This window comes from Equus caballus, chromosome 1 (assembly GCF_041296265.1).
Source record: "Equus caballus isolate H_3958 breed thoroughbred chromosome 1, TB-T2T, whole genome shotgun sequence".
Classification (NCBI taxonomy): Eukaryota; Metazoa; Chordata; class Mammalia; order Perissodactyla; family Equidae; genus Equus; species Equus caballus.
In genome coordinates this window covers 1,487,705-1,504,435 of record NC_091684.1, presented here as the reverse complement: position 1 = coordinate 1,504,435, position 16,731 = coordinate 1,487,705, and the positions used below count along the sequence as shown (strand labels likewise).

At 56.2% G+C, this 16,731-nt stretch overlaps 1 protein-coding gene across 1 annotated transcript in view; it reads left to right on the top strand.

The window, feature by feature from the left end:
- The window catches only part of ADGRA1 (adhesion G protein-coupled receptor A1), a 44,824-nt gene that overhangs the window by 11,103 nt on the left and 16,990 nt on the right, over positions 1-16,731 (top strand). Inside the window, exons 3-5 of the mRNA XM_023636589.2 lie at positions 1,521-1,648; positions 2,774-2,897; positions 7,376-7,521. Coding sequence (XP_023492357.1) covers positions 1,521-1,648; positions 2,774-2,897; positions 7,376-7,521 — 398 coding nt within the window. The remainder of the gene's footprint in view (positions 1-1,520; positions 1,649-2,773; positions 2,898-7,375; positions 7,522-16,731) is intronic.

Sequence of the window (16,731 nt, the reverse complement as noted above, 5' to 3'; positions counted from 1 at the left end):
CTGCCGTCTGGAGGAATGGGATCAGTAAGACTGCAGAGCCCCCAACCCCGACCACCAGACCTGTCATCATAGCTGGAGCAGCCCAGGGTGGTCTCACACGGGACACCTGGGCAGCCCCCTCCAGGCACAGCCTCTGCCAGTGGGCACCAGCCCCTGGGCTTCCTCCCGGAGCAGAGCAAGTCCCTGGGGGCCTTGGGAGCAGAGCACATGGTTCAGAAAATGGGCTGGGAGCAAGCGAGGACTTCACCCTCTGACCTGGACGTGGCAAGCAGAGCCCCACCTGATGGCATGCACCCATCTGCTGGGGCGCCATAACAAACTGCCACAGACTGGGCTGTTTACAGAGATTTCTTTCTCACGGTCCTGGAGGCTGGAAGTCCAAGATCGAGGTGCCAGAAGGCTTGTTTCTCCTGAGGCCTCTCTCCTTGGCAGCAGATGGCTGCCCTCTCACTGTGTGTGTCCGCAAATGGCCTTTGCCCTGTGTGTGTGCTCCTGGTGTCTCTCCTGCTGTGGGATCTGGGCCCACCTGGTGACCCCATCTAACCTTCGTCACCTCCCTAAAAGCCCATCTCCATACCATCACGTGGGATTTGGGCTTCAACCTAGGAATTGTGGGGACAAAGTTCAGTCCATAGCCGGGTGCTCATGTGACTCAGTGAGTTATAGCAGATGAAGGGTCCAGAACGGTGCTTGGTACAGGTCAGAGGGTCAGAGGTCAGAGGTGGATGTGGCAAGGCTCCTGACAAAACCTTTGTTTTTCCAAACGTGTCCAAATAGGGCACTCTGCCCTCAGTTTTATATCCTCGCAGGCAAAAATGTGTTCTCCTTTGAACTCTGACCTTCAACCCTTTCCTGGGGCTGCTGTGATACGCAGTGGAACTGGTGATTCCCAGCGGTTCTCGGGCCTACGTCATGGGTTCATGGCTTCTCCTCCTTCTCCACCAACTTGAGTCAGCTCTATGGGACTTACTGAAGCCTGATACAAAATTCTCCTGGGGGATGTTTAAAAGCAGAATTTCAGTGGGTGTGAGGCTCAGACGGGAGCCTGGGGAAATTTGATTGGGGAAATTTGATTGGTGCTGGTGCCTCTCCATGGCTCCATCAAGACCCTCAGGGGCAGGTGTGGTGCCTTCAGATGGGCGTGTTCCACGGGAGCCGGGCGCCCGTCTGCCTGCCCTGGCGATGCCAGGGTGGAAGGAGGCTGGAGGTGGATGGCCAGCGCAGCAGAGCCCCACAAAGATGCCTGCGGCTGAGCAGGCCCGCTGGAGGCGAGCCAACCCCACGTGGATAGCCGGCGAGGCCGTGGCTCCACCTGCCTAGAGCACTCCTCTGAGCAGGCCTTCCCCTGCCCCAGGCAAGCTATCTGTTTCAGCTGAGACCCAGCAAATCTCCACCCGATGCAGAGAACGCCTGGAGCGCCTTGCAGGGGAGAGGCTGCGCCAGGGAGAACCCAGGTGGCTCTGCCATGTCACAGGCTCTTGGCCGCGTTGCTCACATGGGTCTGCGCTGTGTCTTTCCAGGATTTGAAGGCCGTCCTCTCCCTGCCCCAGGACCCAGGGGAGTTCCTGCACCCCGTGGTGTATGCTTGTACCGCCGTCATGCTGCTGTGCCTGCTCATCTCCGTCGTCACCTACATGGTGCACCGGAGGTAAGGCCCGCCCTGCCCGAGACTCCCCACCTGGAGGAGCTTCCCCACCCTCACAGAATAAGAAGGCCCTGCAGGGCCCTTCACTGGTCGCCAGCCAGCTTGAGCCTGCCCAGCACTTGGTGGCCCTGGTGGCAGAGGGTGGCTGAGGGACAGCCATGCCCTCCCATTCCGGGCCCCCATTGGGATCCTCACAGCAGCCTCCGTGTTCTTATCCAATCAGGGGAAATAGGATCTTCCTCCAATGGTGCAGGATTGTTCAGGCCCCGAGAGCCTATGTCCTTGGGAAGCTGAGTAGCTGGCAGAGCCCGCAAGCACCTTCAGACTGTGCCTTTACCTAGAGAGGGAGTCTAGGCGGTTTGCTCCTGAGCTGGTTTCCTGGCCACCTCTGCCCAGGGGTGGGGACATGACCTGAGTGTGTCTGTATCACTTGAAGATGCGCTGGGATATGTGAGGAGGATCCTGCCACAGTCAGGGTCCAGCTCATAACCAAAGTCATGGACAAAGCCTAGGCCATGACCATAACCACAGTTAGGGGAAGAGGCCTGGTCATGTCCAAGGCCACAGAGAAGCTGTGGCCATAGTCAGCTGCAGGCATAGGCTATCTCCGCTGTGGCCGCAGGTGGGGGCGGAGGATGGTCAAGGATCGGGTCGCAGCCATGCCAGCGTCCTGGTCCAGGGACTCAAACTCGTAGCCAGTCACAGTCGTGGCCTCTTCTTGAGGATCAGACATCTGCTCAGAGACTCCATCCTGGGATCCAAGAGGCCTGACCAAGAGTTTCCCCCCAACCCTCTGTCTCCATCACTGGACAAGTCATCAAGTCTTAGGCCCCAATGTCCTCATCTGTCCAGTAACCAGGTTGTTCAAAATTTCTCAAAAACCTTTCCAGTCATAGCATCCCAGGGTGACAACACCAAATCACCCAGTGGCCACACACTAGAAGTGGACCCAGCACGGTCCATCCACCTTTCTCTCAATCTGGTCCTTCGGGTGCTTTACTCCTGGCCCTGTCTCGGTCACACTAGTGAGGTCTTCAGCCCAGTCCCCACGTGGGCGGATGTGGCAGTTCACTTCCACGCTTTGCCCTAAGATGCCAGTTCCTGATGTGAAATCTCTGTTTCCCGCAGCGCCATCCGGATCAGCCGGAAAGGCCGGCACACGCTCCTGAATTTCTGCTTCCACGCGGCTCTGACCTTCACGGTGTTTGCTGGCGGCGTTAATCGCACCAAGTACCCGATCCTGTGCCAGGCGGTGAGTGCTGTCTGCCTCTTCATTTTGCTACAAACTTTAAAGTGTTTGTCAACTCTGTTACCAGAGGGGAAATTTGTGACAATTGTCTGCTTTATGATATAATATTCGAGAATTTGTTCAGATGCTTCTTGCGAGGGGAATAGGTAAGCATCCAGAGTGTCTGTATTACAGTTTCTCCCCACGTGAGTCTGATTATTTTGCTCAGCATTCGATCGTGTAAAATAATTTATTTTTCAATTAGACCAGCTTGCTCTGAGGCCTGTGGTGACATGCTAACTAGACAGTCACTGTCCTGGGAATAGGGACGTGAACTGCCTCTCCCACAGAGACTGGTGGGGCAGGAGCCCGGGGACGGGATCCCCTGCTCCCCTGCCCGGGTAAGAGTCCACAGATGCTGGAGACCTCACTGTGGGAGGTTCTGCCCCGACTCAGGGACAAGAAGAGCTTCGAAGCATTGGAGGACTGAGAACAAATCGTGGAAAGGTCTTCTTCCCACCCGCGGCCCCGCCTGACCTTTCTTTTAAAAGAGGGAAGATATAAACTACCTTTCAGTTCCCAATAGAGCCCAGGAGAGGCCCTTCCTCAGACTGTGAGCCTGGCTCCTCACACTGTGGGGTGTGGTGCAGGGCCCCAGAGAGGAGCCCAGCAGGCCTCTGCAGCCGCACACCCAGGCCCCTCCCTGCTCTCCTCCCTCCAGCTCCTGCCCAGCCGCCTGCTCACAGCCCAGCTCAGCCCAGGTGGTCAGTCCCCTCCAGCACCCAGGCAGGGGCCAGGTGAGGACTTCCCCACAGACCCCAGAGCATCTTACAAGGACTCACCCCTTCTGTGTCTGTCATTCCGCGGGTGCACGTCTGCCTGGGTCCCGTGGAGGGAGTGCTCTTGGCTGGCCCCACTAGGATGGGTATTACTCCCTCATAGCTGGGGCTGCTATGAATTCACCAAGTGTTTATCAATGGCTGTGGGGCTCCTGCAGCCTAACTACCTGGGACCCACATGTGCCGGCACTGACCTGGATGGCCATGTCCACACGAGATGACCTGTCCGCCTACACAGATGGCAGTGGCTGGCAACTCACCCTGGAGATGGATGGGCAAGAAGCTGTCCCTGCGGGGTGGCACAGGGAGGAATCGTGCTGTGAGCTCCCCACACCAGCCTGCCCGCAGCAAGGTACCACAAGACAGCACCATGCTCCAGAACCCGGGGCCCAGGGTCCCTCCCCAGGCTCCTCTCATGGAGGAGATGTTGCTCCCTGCAAATCCACGTCAGGGCCACCCATGCCCTCAGGAAGCCCATTCTACCACCTGTTCCTGGGCTCTGGCACACAAATTGCCAGCACAGACCTGAAAACCTCACTGAGGGGCAGACACGCTTCCTTGTGCCTTTCCATAAGCGTGGAACAACCACAGCGAGCGTCCCGGGAAATCCAATTTACGTTCTACCAGTAAACGCCTGCCGAGCTGCGGAGCCGTCTGCAAGCAATAAAACGGACTGTTACCTTCCTGTCCGCACTTTGCCACAGGAGCCTTCCATGTGCTGGGACCTGTCACAAGGAGCTGCTGGAATCGGGTGTGCAGCCGCCCGCCAGGCTCCTCAGCACCTCGGGGAACCCCAGCCCCGTCCCCACCTCCCAAAAACCCGGGACCCCCAAATCTCCAGCCCAGGTGGAGGCTCCTAGAGGCCAGGCATCCTCGTGGTGTCCAAGGCCTGGCCAGCTCAGCCGAGATGGGCACCAAGGTGCATGGCGGGTGGGAGGCGGGTGCAGGCCTGGAGCGGCCAGAGAGAGGCAAGATCTGTGTAGATCGTGTTCGTGTGAGAGATGCTCGATTATCTCATGGTGACGGCCCTCAGGGCCCCACCAGAGGAAGCCAGCCCCGGAGCACTGGAGATGCGCCCTGACCACCTGACTATGTTTCTAGAAGGTAGCAGGGGCATCATTCATTCATTCACTCATTCATTCACAAAAAAGCACTGGGGGCCTGTGGGTGCCGGTGCAGCCGAGAGCAAACCCACAGCTGTTCCTCCATTTGTGTGGAGCCTGCATCCCCATAGGGAGGGACAGACGGCAGAGGCTGGAAGCAACCATCCTGTGCAGAATGAGAAATGAGCCCACAGAGAGAAGAATAAAGCTGGGTGCACGTTGGGCAGTGAGGTGTGGTGGAGACCTCAGTGAGCCCTCAAGGTGACCTTCTTCCTGTTCCTTTACCTCCGGCCGCACTCTGCAGATGCCAGCAGAGGTGTCGGGCACTATCACCCCGCAGCTCGGCTCCGTCCACCACGCACTGGAGAAGGGAGGAGGCTCAGGCTAAAAACTAGACTGTTGGAAGGTGTGATGGTTAATGTGATATGTCGATTGGACTGGCCACGGGGTGCCCAGATATTTGGTCAAACATGATTCTGGGCATGTCTGTGAGGGTGTTTCTGGATGAGGTGAAAATCTGAACCGGTGGCTGGGTCGAGCAGATGGCCCTCCCCAGTGTGGGTGGGCCTCATCCAATCCGTCGAGGACCCACTACAACAAAAGGCGGAGTAAGAAAGAATCCCCTCTGCCCGACTGTGTGAGCTGGGACAGGGGTCTCCCTCCTTTGGGCTCAGACTCACGCTGGAACCTACACCGTCAGCTCTCCTGGGTCTGTGGCTCGCTGACTGCAGAATTCGGACTGCTCGGCCTCCACAACTGCATGAGCCAATTCCCTACAGTCAATGTTCCCTCTGGTCAGCAGCCAGGACTGCCCCACAAGGGACCCTCACCACCACCTGGTGTCTGAACATAGGACTCTTCCGGCCAATCTTCCCCATCAAGAGTCACTCAGCGTCACAGTGAAATGATGTACGAGAAGTGGTCCAAAGCTCTGGATGGCAGAGAGAACAGACGGTTGTCATGGCAACTGAAAGATGACCGTGAGCCTCATTAAAGCACTAAATGACATCAGACAGACGGCCGCCGTTGTTCCCACATAATAGATGTGCGTCAGCGCTGGCCCTGCGTCCGGAAGCGTGGGCTGGCGGCCTCCTTCCGGGACGGTGGCAGAGCTCTGTCTGGAAGCCAGGGCAGTGTCCCCGTGACCTCTCCATGTGTCCAGCCTAAGCCGGGGTCTGGGAGGCAGAGTTCTGCTGTTCACATCCCCTCATAAACCCCAAAGGTGCACAGCCGGGACGAGCTCCTCCCTTGCACTCGCTCTCTCCAAGAGACTCCTCCCGGCCCTGGGTGCTCCCTCCCCTCCTCGCGGGGTCAGCCCACCAGGCCAGAGGTCAGGCTCCTTCTGAGGACACTTCTCTGACTGTTTCTATTTATACATGATGACAGCCACACTGCTATCCCCTGAAAAGAAAGTCAGACTGTCCTTCACTCGAAGCCCAGGCCAAGGAGGACCCACTTTCTCCTCCTGTTTCAGGGGCAGAGTTCTTGCCCCTACCCCCGGTTTCCAGCGCCTCCCCCTCTTGGCCAGGCTGGGGTGAGGCCTGGATGGAGCTCGAGGTTCATGAGGCATAGGCCAGGCTGAGGAAAAGGCTAGCCTCGCCCACATGCAAGGAGGCCATCCGAGACCGAGAACAGAGCTCTTGGGTCTCCCCACCGTCCCCACAAGGGTCTCATCAATCACTGTGGAGTCTTCTCATAAGTAAAAACTGAACTCTGGATTCGATAGTCGTTACAATGGCGCAACGTTAGCTTTATTCAGAGAATCTCTGTATTTCTTAAACGCTCATGTCCTTTCCAATTATCACCATATTTTACTTGTCATTGCGAAATGTCAGGTTATCACTTCAAAGGTAACCTCAGTTTATAGAGTCAGATGGAGAGGAAGGAGGACGGAATGCCTAATTAGCTAATGCGGTAAGTGCCGGGGGTGGGACACACTTGGTGGCTGTTTCCATAGTAATTAGCTACTCGACTTGCATGGAGCGGCTTCAGCATCTGATTCAAGAGGTGTTTTATCTCCCGTGCAGTGTCACAAATTCTGTGTACTGGAGAGACCCCGGCTGCGGGACCACACTGCCCTTCACTTGGTGGGCGCCCTGTGGGCCTGGGCCCAGGCAAGCCTGCCTGGAGCTCTACGGGTCCCGCGCAGGCCATGCCAACCACAGGGATGTGTGCACACTGGCCCCCATGCAGGGATGGTGTCCACGCTGCACAGGGACATATGTTGCAGGACCCCACATGGACCGAGCCCAGTGATGTTGTGCTCTAGGGCGCACGGGGTCCTCACCCTGTCCCTCGGCAGGAGAGCATAGCTAACCTGTGCCAGGTCCTTGTGCCCACATGTCTCCCTCGAGTTCTGAGGCCCCCATGAAGTGTGGGGTCTGCCCTGAGCAAAAAGCCCCAGTGCCCTCCCGCTGGCCTCATTTCCTGTCATCACTGAGCTGTCTTCTGAGGATGCAGAGGGTGTGGGAGGGCTCCGCCCAAGGGTCCAGGGAGTGCGCGGCCTCAGGGTCTGCACACGGTGGAGGGGTGGCTGGGCTGACGAACCTCTCTCTCCCAGGTGGGCATCCTCCTGCACTACTCCACGCTCTCCACCATGCTGTGGATCGGAGTGACCGCCAGGAACATCTACAAGCAGGTGACCAAGAAGGCCCCACCGTGCCCCAGCCCAGACCAGCCAGCCGACCACAAGCAGCCCCTGCTCAGGTACCCAAGCCGCACCTGCACGGCCCCTCTGCTACTGGGCTCCGAGTGGCCTGCCCTGGACCTCCTTCCAGGGCACAGATGGCCAGACGCAGGCTGGGGTCTGTGGGTGCTCGGGGTGGGGAGCCAGGGGTAGGCAGGGTGGGATGGAGGAGGGCGGGTGCAATGGGCAGAGCTGGTGGGTCTGGGGAGGCCAGTGTGTCTGTCGTGTGCTTGCTAGGCATGTCTCCCCTGCTGTGAGTTACCACCGGGAGGCCCCCTGCACCCCCTCAGGGTGGCCGTGCGTGGAGATGGCCCTGGGAATCATGAGTCAGGGCTCCAGTCTTGGCTTGGGCTTACTCGTGGTCTCAGCGAGCTAAGACGCGGGCTCCTCAGCTGGGGGAAACCAACGCAGCTCAGTCGCTGATTTCAAGGTGACTGCACGGCCTGGGCCTTTTGTCTGGGGTGGGAGGCGGGTTTGGGAACGAGCCCCCTGCTCCAGCCAGTCATCCTGTTACTTCCTCGAGCAGGGAGGGCTTCCGGTGGACGTGCCTGGGGGCTGGTGGGAACCCCAGCCAGCCCTGCAGGACAAGGCAGGGCTGTGGTCCCCTCCTTCCATCCCTCCCGGAGTCCAGAGCCAGGGAAATCCTAGGAGGTCAGCTTGTCTGGGCTCACTTCCCGTCAAGGAGTGATCACAAGCCTGTTAGACAGGAACACGTCTGTCCCCGTCCCTGGGCAGCCGTCCTTGGCAGTCAGAGTTCCACTGGCTCTGCTCTTTGCTTTTCTGGACCAGGACTGAATCCAGACACTGCAGTCGCCAAAGCCAGACTCAGATTGGCCTTTATGGCCTTGAACCTGGGCACCAACCTACCCGAAGCTCGTCCAACCTGCCCTCGTCCTCTGGGAGGTCATCTGAGCCTCCATGAATGTTCGCCTTGAGCCACTTGTGAAGCTTGCCCAGAGTGAGCCCCCCCATGGTAGCACACACCTGGGTCAGAGGCTGCCCTGGACCCCAGGGGTGGGGGTTCCTGGGTGTTTCAGAAGACTCTCGCTGGGGATCCCCATGAGGGCACCGCCCAGGCTGTCCCTGTGAGGGGCAGCTGCTCCCGCTGTAAGGCTGTGGCCATGTTAGGGGGCCTTGGACACCCAGCCCCTCTGCACGAGCTCTCTCTGGCTCTGAGTTTGAAGGGCCCTCAGTGTGCATCGAAATCGTCAGAAGCACTAGTTCTGAGGCAGGTGAAACAATGCCCTACGTTGTTTAAGCAGATAAGGTGCCCTGTGCCGGAGGCTCTCCCACATCGTGTGATTTCCAGCGAGCAGACGCGTTGCCACGTAGCAACCAGGGCCGGTGGCATTCTGCAGCGACACAGACCTGGGTGGCAGGATTTCATTATCTCCTTTCTCCTGCTGGGGAGGCCCCAGGTCCCTGGGGTTTAAAATTCACTCTCAAAATGCATTTCCGGGTCTATAATTGATTGAAGGGTTGCCTGGTTTTGTAAGAATAAGATGGAGGCCATGGAGCATTCTGGCGCTTTTCTCTCTGATGGCTTCAAAGTGCACATAACCGAGCCAGGCGCCCAGGTGCTGCTGGGCTCTGTGGGCCGTGGGCTCTGTGGCCATGGCTGTGGGCTCTGTGGCTGTGGGCTGTGGGCTCCATGGACTGTGGACCATGGGCTCCATGGCTGTGGGCTCTGTGGCTGTGGGCTGTGGGCTCCATGGACTGTGGACCATGGGCTCCATGGCTGTGGGCTCTGTGGCTGTGGGCTGTGGGCTCCATGGACTGTGGACCGTGGGCTCTGTGGCCATGGCTGTGGGCTCTGTGGCTGTGGGCTGTGGGCTCCATGGACTGTGGACCATGGGCTCCATGGCTGTGGGCTCTGTGGCCGTGGGTTGTGGGCTCTGCAGCCGTGGGCTCTGTGGCCATGGCCTGGGCAACTTGCTGTTCCTCTCATGCTGCCTGGAGACCTCTGTCCCTTCCCCCTCCCTCTGCGCCTCCTTCCTCTGGTACAAAAGGCCTTGACATTGGGGTGACTCCACACGGTGACCCCAGAGTCCCTTGGTTACCACACTGCCTGGCTCGTGTGCACACTACTCCCTCAGATGCAGGCTCAGGTGGGTAGGGGACATCGGCATCGGGCTCCACTGTGGGCCTACTCCCCTCCACTGTTCTCTCTGGTCCAGCTTGACCTAGCCTGGGGCCTTCCCAGGGAGACCAGACCAGAAGCTGATCTCAAAGGACATCAAAGTCTGGGGGGAGCAGGTCAGGGGCGGAGCCTTTCCTCCCAGACCCTGGGGCTCACAGTCTGTCCTCCACACTCCGGGCCCAGCCGCCCCTGCCCTCCTCCTCCAGCTCGACCCAAAGCATCCTTATCAGAGGGGCTCTTCCCACCAGCCCCACTAGCGGCTTCCTTCTATCTGCATCCCTGACCCCATTCCCACGGCTGGAAAGCAACCTGTACAGCATCAACAGGAATTTAGTTCCCGAGTCTTCCCGGGACGGAAGAGCTCCAAAGGCCTCACACTGTCAGGGCCCGGCAGCAGGTAGTGCTTGAGCACTCTGAGCAGGGTTACACGCCACCTCCCACTGGTCCCTCGGTGAGGCCAGTGTGGCACGGGCAGCTGCCGGAGCTCGGGGCGTTGTCTGTGCAGGAAGGCGCTCCTGTGTCCTCCGGCCCAGCTCTGCAGTTTTCCTATGAGGAGTAAAAAGAAAAGAGGTGTGGGTGAGAAGCTTCATGTGAACTCAGAGCACCCACATTTTGAGGAACCAGCGACCGGCTGTGTGGCTTTGTACTTTGACCTTGGCTGCCACCTGGCCACAGGGATGACACTCGCTGCCTTCACAGCCACTAAGGCCTGTGGGACTCCGAGAGCCCTCGGTTTCCCTGAAGGCCCAGGCCAGGGTCTGCTAGCTCTCTCAATGGCTCCCCCTGCTCAGCTTTGGGGAAAACAAGCTCATTTCAGGGACTTCAAGGAAACTGCAGGCACATGAAATTTTGTGGGACTTTGGACTGATGAACATTTTAGGCATTATATGCTCCTTTCTGCATGAGCGCTGGGGGTGACATGGCTGGGCCAGCTTTGGGTGACTCCTCTCTTGGCAGAGGGGGCTGCCACCACTGAGACCCTGACTCCAGGCACCAGGCACACAGCTCTCTAGTTAGGGATGGTCCCAGGAGGACGGACGGCAGATGGATCTTCTTTTTCAAAATTGTTTTGGCTATTCAGGGTCCCTGCAATTCCATATGAACAGTAATATTGCATTTTCCATTCCTGCAAAGATGGCTGTTAGAATTTTGATGGGGGTTGCATTGAATGGTTAGAGCACTTTAAAAACTATTAACATTGTTTTTTCAAGATTGGCCCTCAGCTAAGATCTGTTGTCAAACTTCTTTTTTTGTTTTTGTTTTGTTTTGTTTTGTTTTGAGGAAGACTAGCCCTGAGCTAACATCTGCTGCCAATCCTCCTCTTTTTGCTGAGGAAGACTGGCCCTGAGCTAACATCCATGCCCATCTTCCTCAACTTTATACGTGGGACACCTACCACAGCATGGCTTTTGCCAAGTGGTGCCATGTCCACACCCGGGATCCGAACCGAGGAACCCTGGGCTACTGAAGCAGAACGTGCGCACTTAACCACTGCACCACCGAGCTGACCCCCAAACTTCTTTTTTTTCTTCTTCTTCTCCCCAAAACTCCCCAGTACATAGTTGTATATTCCAGTTGTAGGCCCTTCTAGTTCTGCTGTGTGGGACGCCGCCTCAGCATGGCCTGATGAGTGGTGCTATGTCTGTGCCCGGGATCCAAACCCGTGAACACCTGGGCCTCTGAAGCAGAGCCTGCGACCCTATCCACTCGGCCACAGGGCCGGCCCCAGAAGTATTAACATTTTAACATTAACAGTATCCAATCTGCAAACACAGGGTGTCTTTCCGTTTATATAAATCTTCTTTAATTCCTTTCAGCAAACCTTTATAGTTTTCAGTGCACAAGTCTAGCACTTCCTTGGTTAAATTTTTTTCGAAGTATTTTATTTTTTTGAGGCTATTCCACATGAGATTGTTTTCTTAATTTCTTTTTCAGATCATTCAATGCTTTTGTATAAAAATACGACTGATTTTTGCATGTTGATCTTGTGTCCTGCAACTTTGCTGCATTTCTTTATCACCTCTGGTGGCTTCTTTGTGGGTTCTTTAGGATCTTATGTGTATGATCGCATCATCTGCACATAAGGAGTTTTACTTCTTCCTTTCCAATTTGGATGGCTTTTATTTCTTTTTCTTGCCTAATTGCTCTAGCCAGGAGCTCCACTACACTATTTGTCTTCTCTCTTTTTTCTTAGTCTGTCTAGCTAAAGGTTGGCCAATTTTGTTGACCTTTTTAAAGAACCAACTTTCAGCATCATTGGTTTTCTTTACTGTTTTTCTATCGTCTATTTAGTCTGTCTCTGCTCTAGTCTGTGATTTCCTTCCTTCCGGTAGCTTTGAGTTAACTTTGCTCTTTTTCGTACTTCTTTATGATGTAAAGTTAGGTTATTGATTTGAGACCTTCCTGTTTTTGTTGTAGACATTTACAGCTGTAAAGTTCCCTCTGAGCACGGCTCTCACTGCATCCCGTAAGGTTTGTTGTGTTGTAGGGTTTTTCTCATTCATCTCAAGGTATTTTATGATTGTCCGTGTGATTTTTTTTGACCCATCGCTTATTTAAGAATGTGTTATTTAATTTCCACATATTATTCGTTTTTTCTGAAGGAGAAAATCTTCTCTAGAATGTGATGAAGCTTTAGTGACAACATGAATGAAGGAATTTCCAGCTGCATCAAAGTGGGCCATGTGGTTCAGGTGGAGAGATCTTCCTTACAGTTATGAGAAACATGTATTATTTCCTTCCTTCCCCGTGTTTAGAAAGACTTGTGGCTCTGCGGACAGGGTTCAGGGGCAGTGAAGGTCCTGGGAGGAAGTGGGTTATTCCGCACATCCTGCCGTGTGGTCGCTATGGCCAGGCCAGCCCTTCTGCTTTCTCTGTGTGTGAGGAACAGAGGAATGGAGTAGGGTATGGAGTGTAGGGTGACGGCCCAGTGGGGGCTGCCACATTTGGGGAGCACCATGGGTCAAGCCCCAGATCAGGCCAGATATCACTGAGCAGAGCCACCTGCCTTTCTAGTGTCTCCCGCGAGCGTGGCTGTCAGCTGAGTGAGTTGGGTCCCTATGCCTTCAGTGCAGCCTCAGTGCCTCCTGCTGGGTGGGGTGTCACCACCTGGAACCGAGGGGTGAGTTTTAGACAAAGGAAGTGCCGCCCCTCAGCCTTGGAGGTGGGAATTGGAGACAGGACAGACTCAGAGCCTCAGCCTGGGGTCTAGAGGGTCTCCACACCAGGACGGTCTGGCTTTTCCAAGGCGGGTGGGCGAGGCCCTTAGGAAGACCAATACCTGGGCTGTGCAGCACACATTTTGAAGGGTGATGGCTTTGGGGAGAGGGACGGTGGGAGGGATACCAGGAGGCAAAAGAGGATGGCCCCTGAAAAGGGAGCTGCCCAGTGAGGGGGACAGGACTAGATGACCGACACAGGTCCAGGAGCAAACACCCCCCCCACCAGCTCACAGGAGACACTGCTCCAGCCCCAGACCCCCACCACCAGGGCCTCCCTGATTTGAGGACACTGCACCTTCTACCCATCACAGTGGCCTCTCTCACCTCAAGATACCACAGGGGGACTCCACTGTCACGACCCTGCCCATGCCCACAAAGGCCATTCCAGTCTCCACAAGCCCCGGATTCCAGAACTTCATACGCACGGCGGCTGACGCCTCTCCTTGGAGGTCCTGGCACATCTAAGCAAGGTGTGCACAATGGACCCAACATCCCCCTCGTGTGTCCACAGTGCACCTAACACCACACACGACACTCCCCAATGTGTCCACAATGGAATTAACACCACACGCAACACCCCCAAGTGTGTCCACAATGGAACTAACATCACACACAACACCCCCATTTTGGCATGGCCCAAAATTATTCCTGTCCTCTCTCCCCAAATCAGGTCAGACTGTGGTCCATGACTCTGCCCCAACCTCTCTCCAACCTGTCCCCGTCTCCTCACCCCCAGCACCTCCCCAGGCCACCACATTCCCTGCTCAGACAGCTCCTCATTCCCCACAGGCCTCGGGCTCCCTTCTCAGCATCCCTCAGTCTAGCCATCACAATTTTCCTCCTAACGTGGAGCCTGACTTGTGCTCCACCTCTGAAAGCGTGTGGGGCCAACACTGCCGCCTGAGGCCTGGCCCCTAGCCCTTTAGTCCCCACCTCCTCCCTGACATTCTCCTGTGGGGACACCTGCCCCTCAGCCTCCAAGTGACTTGCCTCTCTCCAACCCGCCAGCCTGAATCCCTGGGCCCCCACCTGCCCCACAGGGCAGTCTACCAGACTCTCAGGCACCACCACTCCCCCCGCGACCCCACAAAATGTTGTTGGCAACTATCCCAGGATATCTCACTGAGGCTTTTTGCTGTGTCCTCCCCCCAGCCTGGGGGGAAGGGCTGTGTCCTCCCCTTTTTTGTATTCTCAGACCTTGGCATGCAGCTCCTACCCGTTAAATGTTGAAACTGAATGGATGAATGGTAGCGATTCAGTAAATACTTTTTAATTTGCCTTGAATGAATAACCTCAGTGCCTAATGGAGCTGGAATCTGTGGGAGGAAAGCAATCTGATTAAATACTCCATTTTACTCACAGGACAGAGTCTGGAAGGATCCAGCACAGGCTTCCAAAGTGCTCCCTCTGGCGGAGGCGTGGGAGTGGGCCTGGGAACATAGATGTCAGGTGAAGTGCCATAAAGTTGGGAGGAGCTGAGAATGAGGTTTCAAAAAAAGAAGTTGATTATACTCACAGAGAAGGGGTCCCCACATGCCACACAGGAGACACAAGACATAACCAGGGTTCTCGACCCAAGAGGTGGGGGCAGATGTCTTCAGAGGGGCCCAGAATGAGGTCAAGGATCGTTGGCATCAGGAAAGTTCACTGGGTGGTTTGAAGGCAAACCAAGCAGCAGGAACAAGTGGAGGGTGATCCAGGGGCTGGGTTCCCCATCAGGGTTTCGCTGGCTGGGGTGTGGCTCACAGTTAGGGCGGTGAGAAGGGTGTTGAAGCGCCAAACGTGAGCTCCAAGCGGAGGGTTTCCCGCCCAGGAGGAGCACACAGAGTCTGCTCCTTCGTCTGGCAGCACAGCGCACAGAGGTTCCCGCACAGGGAAGCCGGCTTAGGACTCAGTCAGGGTTTTCACTCGGGACTGGCCACGTAGGTGCTCCTGCTTGCTCAACATCGTAGCTGCTGACCCTCCAGACTCCTGGAGGAAAGCAGGTGTTCCTCAATCCTGCTGCTGGCGCCAGCATCCAGGCAGGCAGGCCCAGCTCACAGAACAAGCTTATCAGTCAGCCATGCAAGGCACATGGCAAGAGCCAGTTTCCTGGTCGCCAGCCCGGGGCCAGCCCTGCAAACTGCCCTTCCAGAGAACAGACCAGCCCTGCTGGCTAGCTCCTCCTGCACGGCGGGAGCTGGCATTTTCCAAGACGAGCTTGCTGGCTCTCTGTTCATTTCTAACTATATGGATAAGAGAAGAGAGAGAGAAGCTTGAGAGAAAGCGGTTGGTCAAGAAATACTGAAAGAGAAAGATCAAGGCCGAATATTACATACTCTGAGCTGACCTTTTCTCCACAAAGCAGGAGCTGCAGCTCGGCACCCAGTTTTAGAAATCGTTACTGTGCTGAGGACTTGGTGCCAGAACTCTCAACTCATTTGTTGTTTCCCTGGACTCTCTAACCTCTATTCAAACCTCTTCTCTTCCGTGCCTCCAGTCTGCCTGCCCATCTCATTCCTGTAGATGACACTGCCGCCTAACTTACTGCTCATGGGTCCCCACGCACATCCCTCAGGATTTCAAGCACAGCCGCTCTGTGGGGGTTTCAGTGCTGCTCAGCTGACACTCGGGAATGTGGCTGGAACAGCAGTGCAGACGTGGGGCAGTGGTTTCCAGTGGGCGGGCCAGGCTGCACCCCGCGCGGCCTCCCCTCCTAACCTCGCTGGTCAGCCCCCTTCAGCGAGGATCTCTGAGTACACAGATCTTCCACCTCTCCCACTCCCTCCGTTAAGGTCTGAGTCCATTCAGGCGGCTAGAACACAGTACCACACTGGGCAGCTTCAACAACAGACATCTATTTCCCGCGGTTCTGGAGGCTGCAGGTTTAAGACAAAGGTGCCAGCAGATGTGCATCTGGTGAGGACCTGCTTCCTGGATGACCATCTTCTCACTGCATCCTCATACGGCAGGAGGGACAGGGGCGCTCCCTGGGGTCCCTTTCATAAGGGCACTGATCCCATCATGAGGGCCTCCCAAAGGCCCCACTTCCTAACACCAACCCCTTGGGGGTTTGGATTTCAAAGTGTGAAACTGGGGGAACACAAATGTTCAGTCCTCAGCAGTTGGCCAGAGGGAAACTGCTTCGGAACCACAGACCTTCTTGCTGTGATTTTGCAGACACTCAGAGGCTAATTCCCAATTTAGCTGCAGGTAATTACAACCTAATTTTGCAGTCTGCTCTGCCCTTTCTGCTGAAGTGCACCTAAGTGGTGTCCTGTTACTTAAGGCTGGCTGGGGTTTTCTGTCTGAAAATTGCAGTTGCCCTGGCATGGAGCTGCCCCCCTTCTGGACGACACGAGCCCAGCAGTGGTGAAGGGCCCCTCCCCATGCATTCATCCTCCGTGCAGTCGGCACCAACTATGGGTGGCCCTGCTCCGTAGAACGATGGTTCTCTGGAGCGCTCTCTGCCAGGAACCCCTCCGCGGGCAGCAGTGCAGATTCTGAAGATGACCACGGGCTTGGGATGTGCTCGTGGCCAAGCACTGGGCCAGGCGGCACCACACAGCCCCTTTGGCATGAACACAGGAGCCCACAGGAAACTCGTGTGGTGCACAGCTGCCAAGCATCTAGACGGAGTAGCATGCACCAAGGCTGACGCCCAGGTCCTCCAGTGGCCCTTCAAGGCCACACCTAGGAGCAGATATCGCAGTTCACAGTCTGAACTCCAGAACACAGGAGCTCTTTGTAGCCAAAAGTGATGGCAAAGCCCACGTGCTGGCACCTGTCACTGAATGAATCTTGGCAAACGATCCTGCGGTGTTTTAACGCATCTTAGTGATCATAAAGGTCCCAGTTCCATCTTAAATGCCAGGGCATACTTCTGAGCA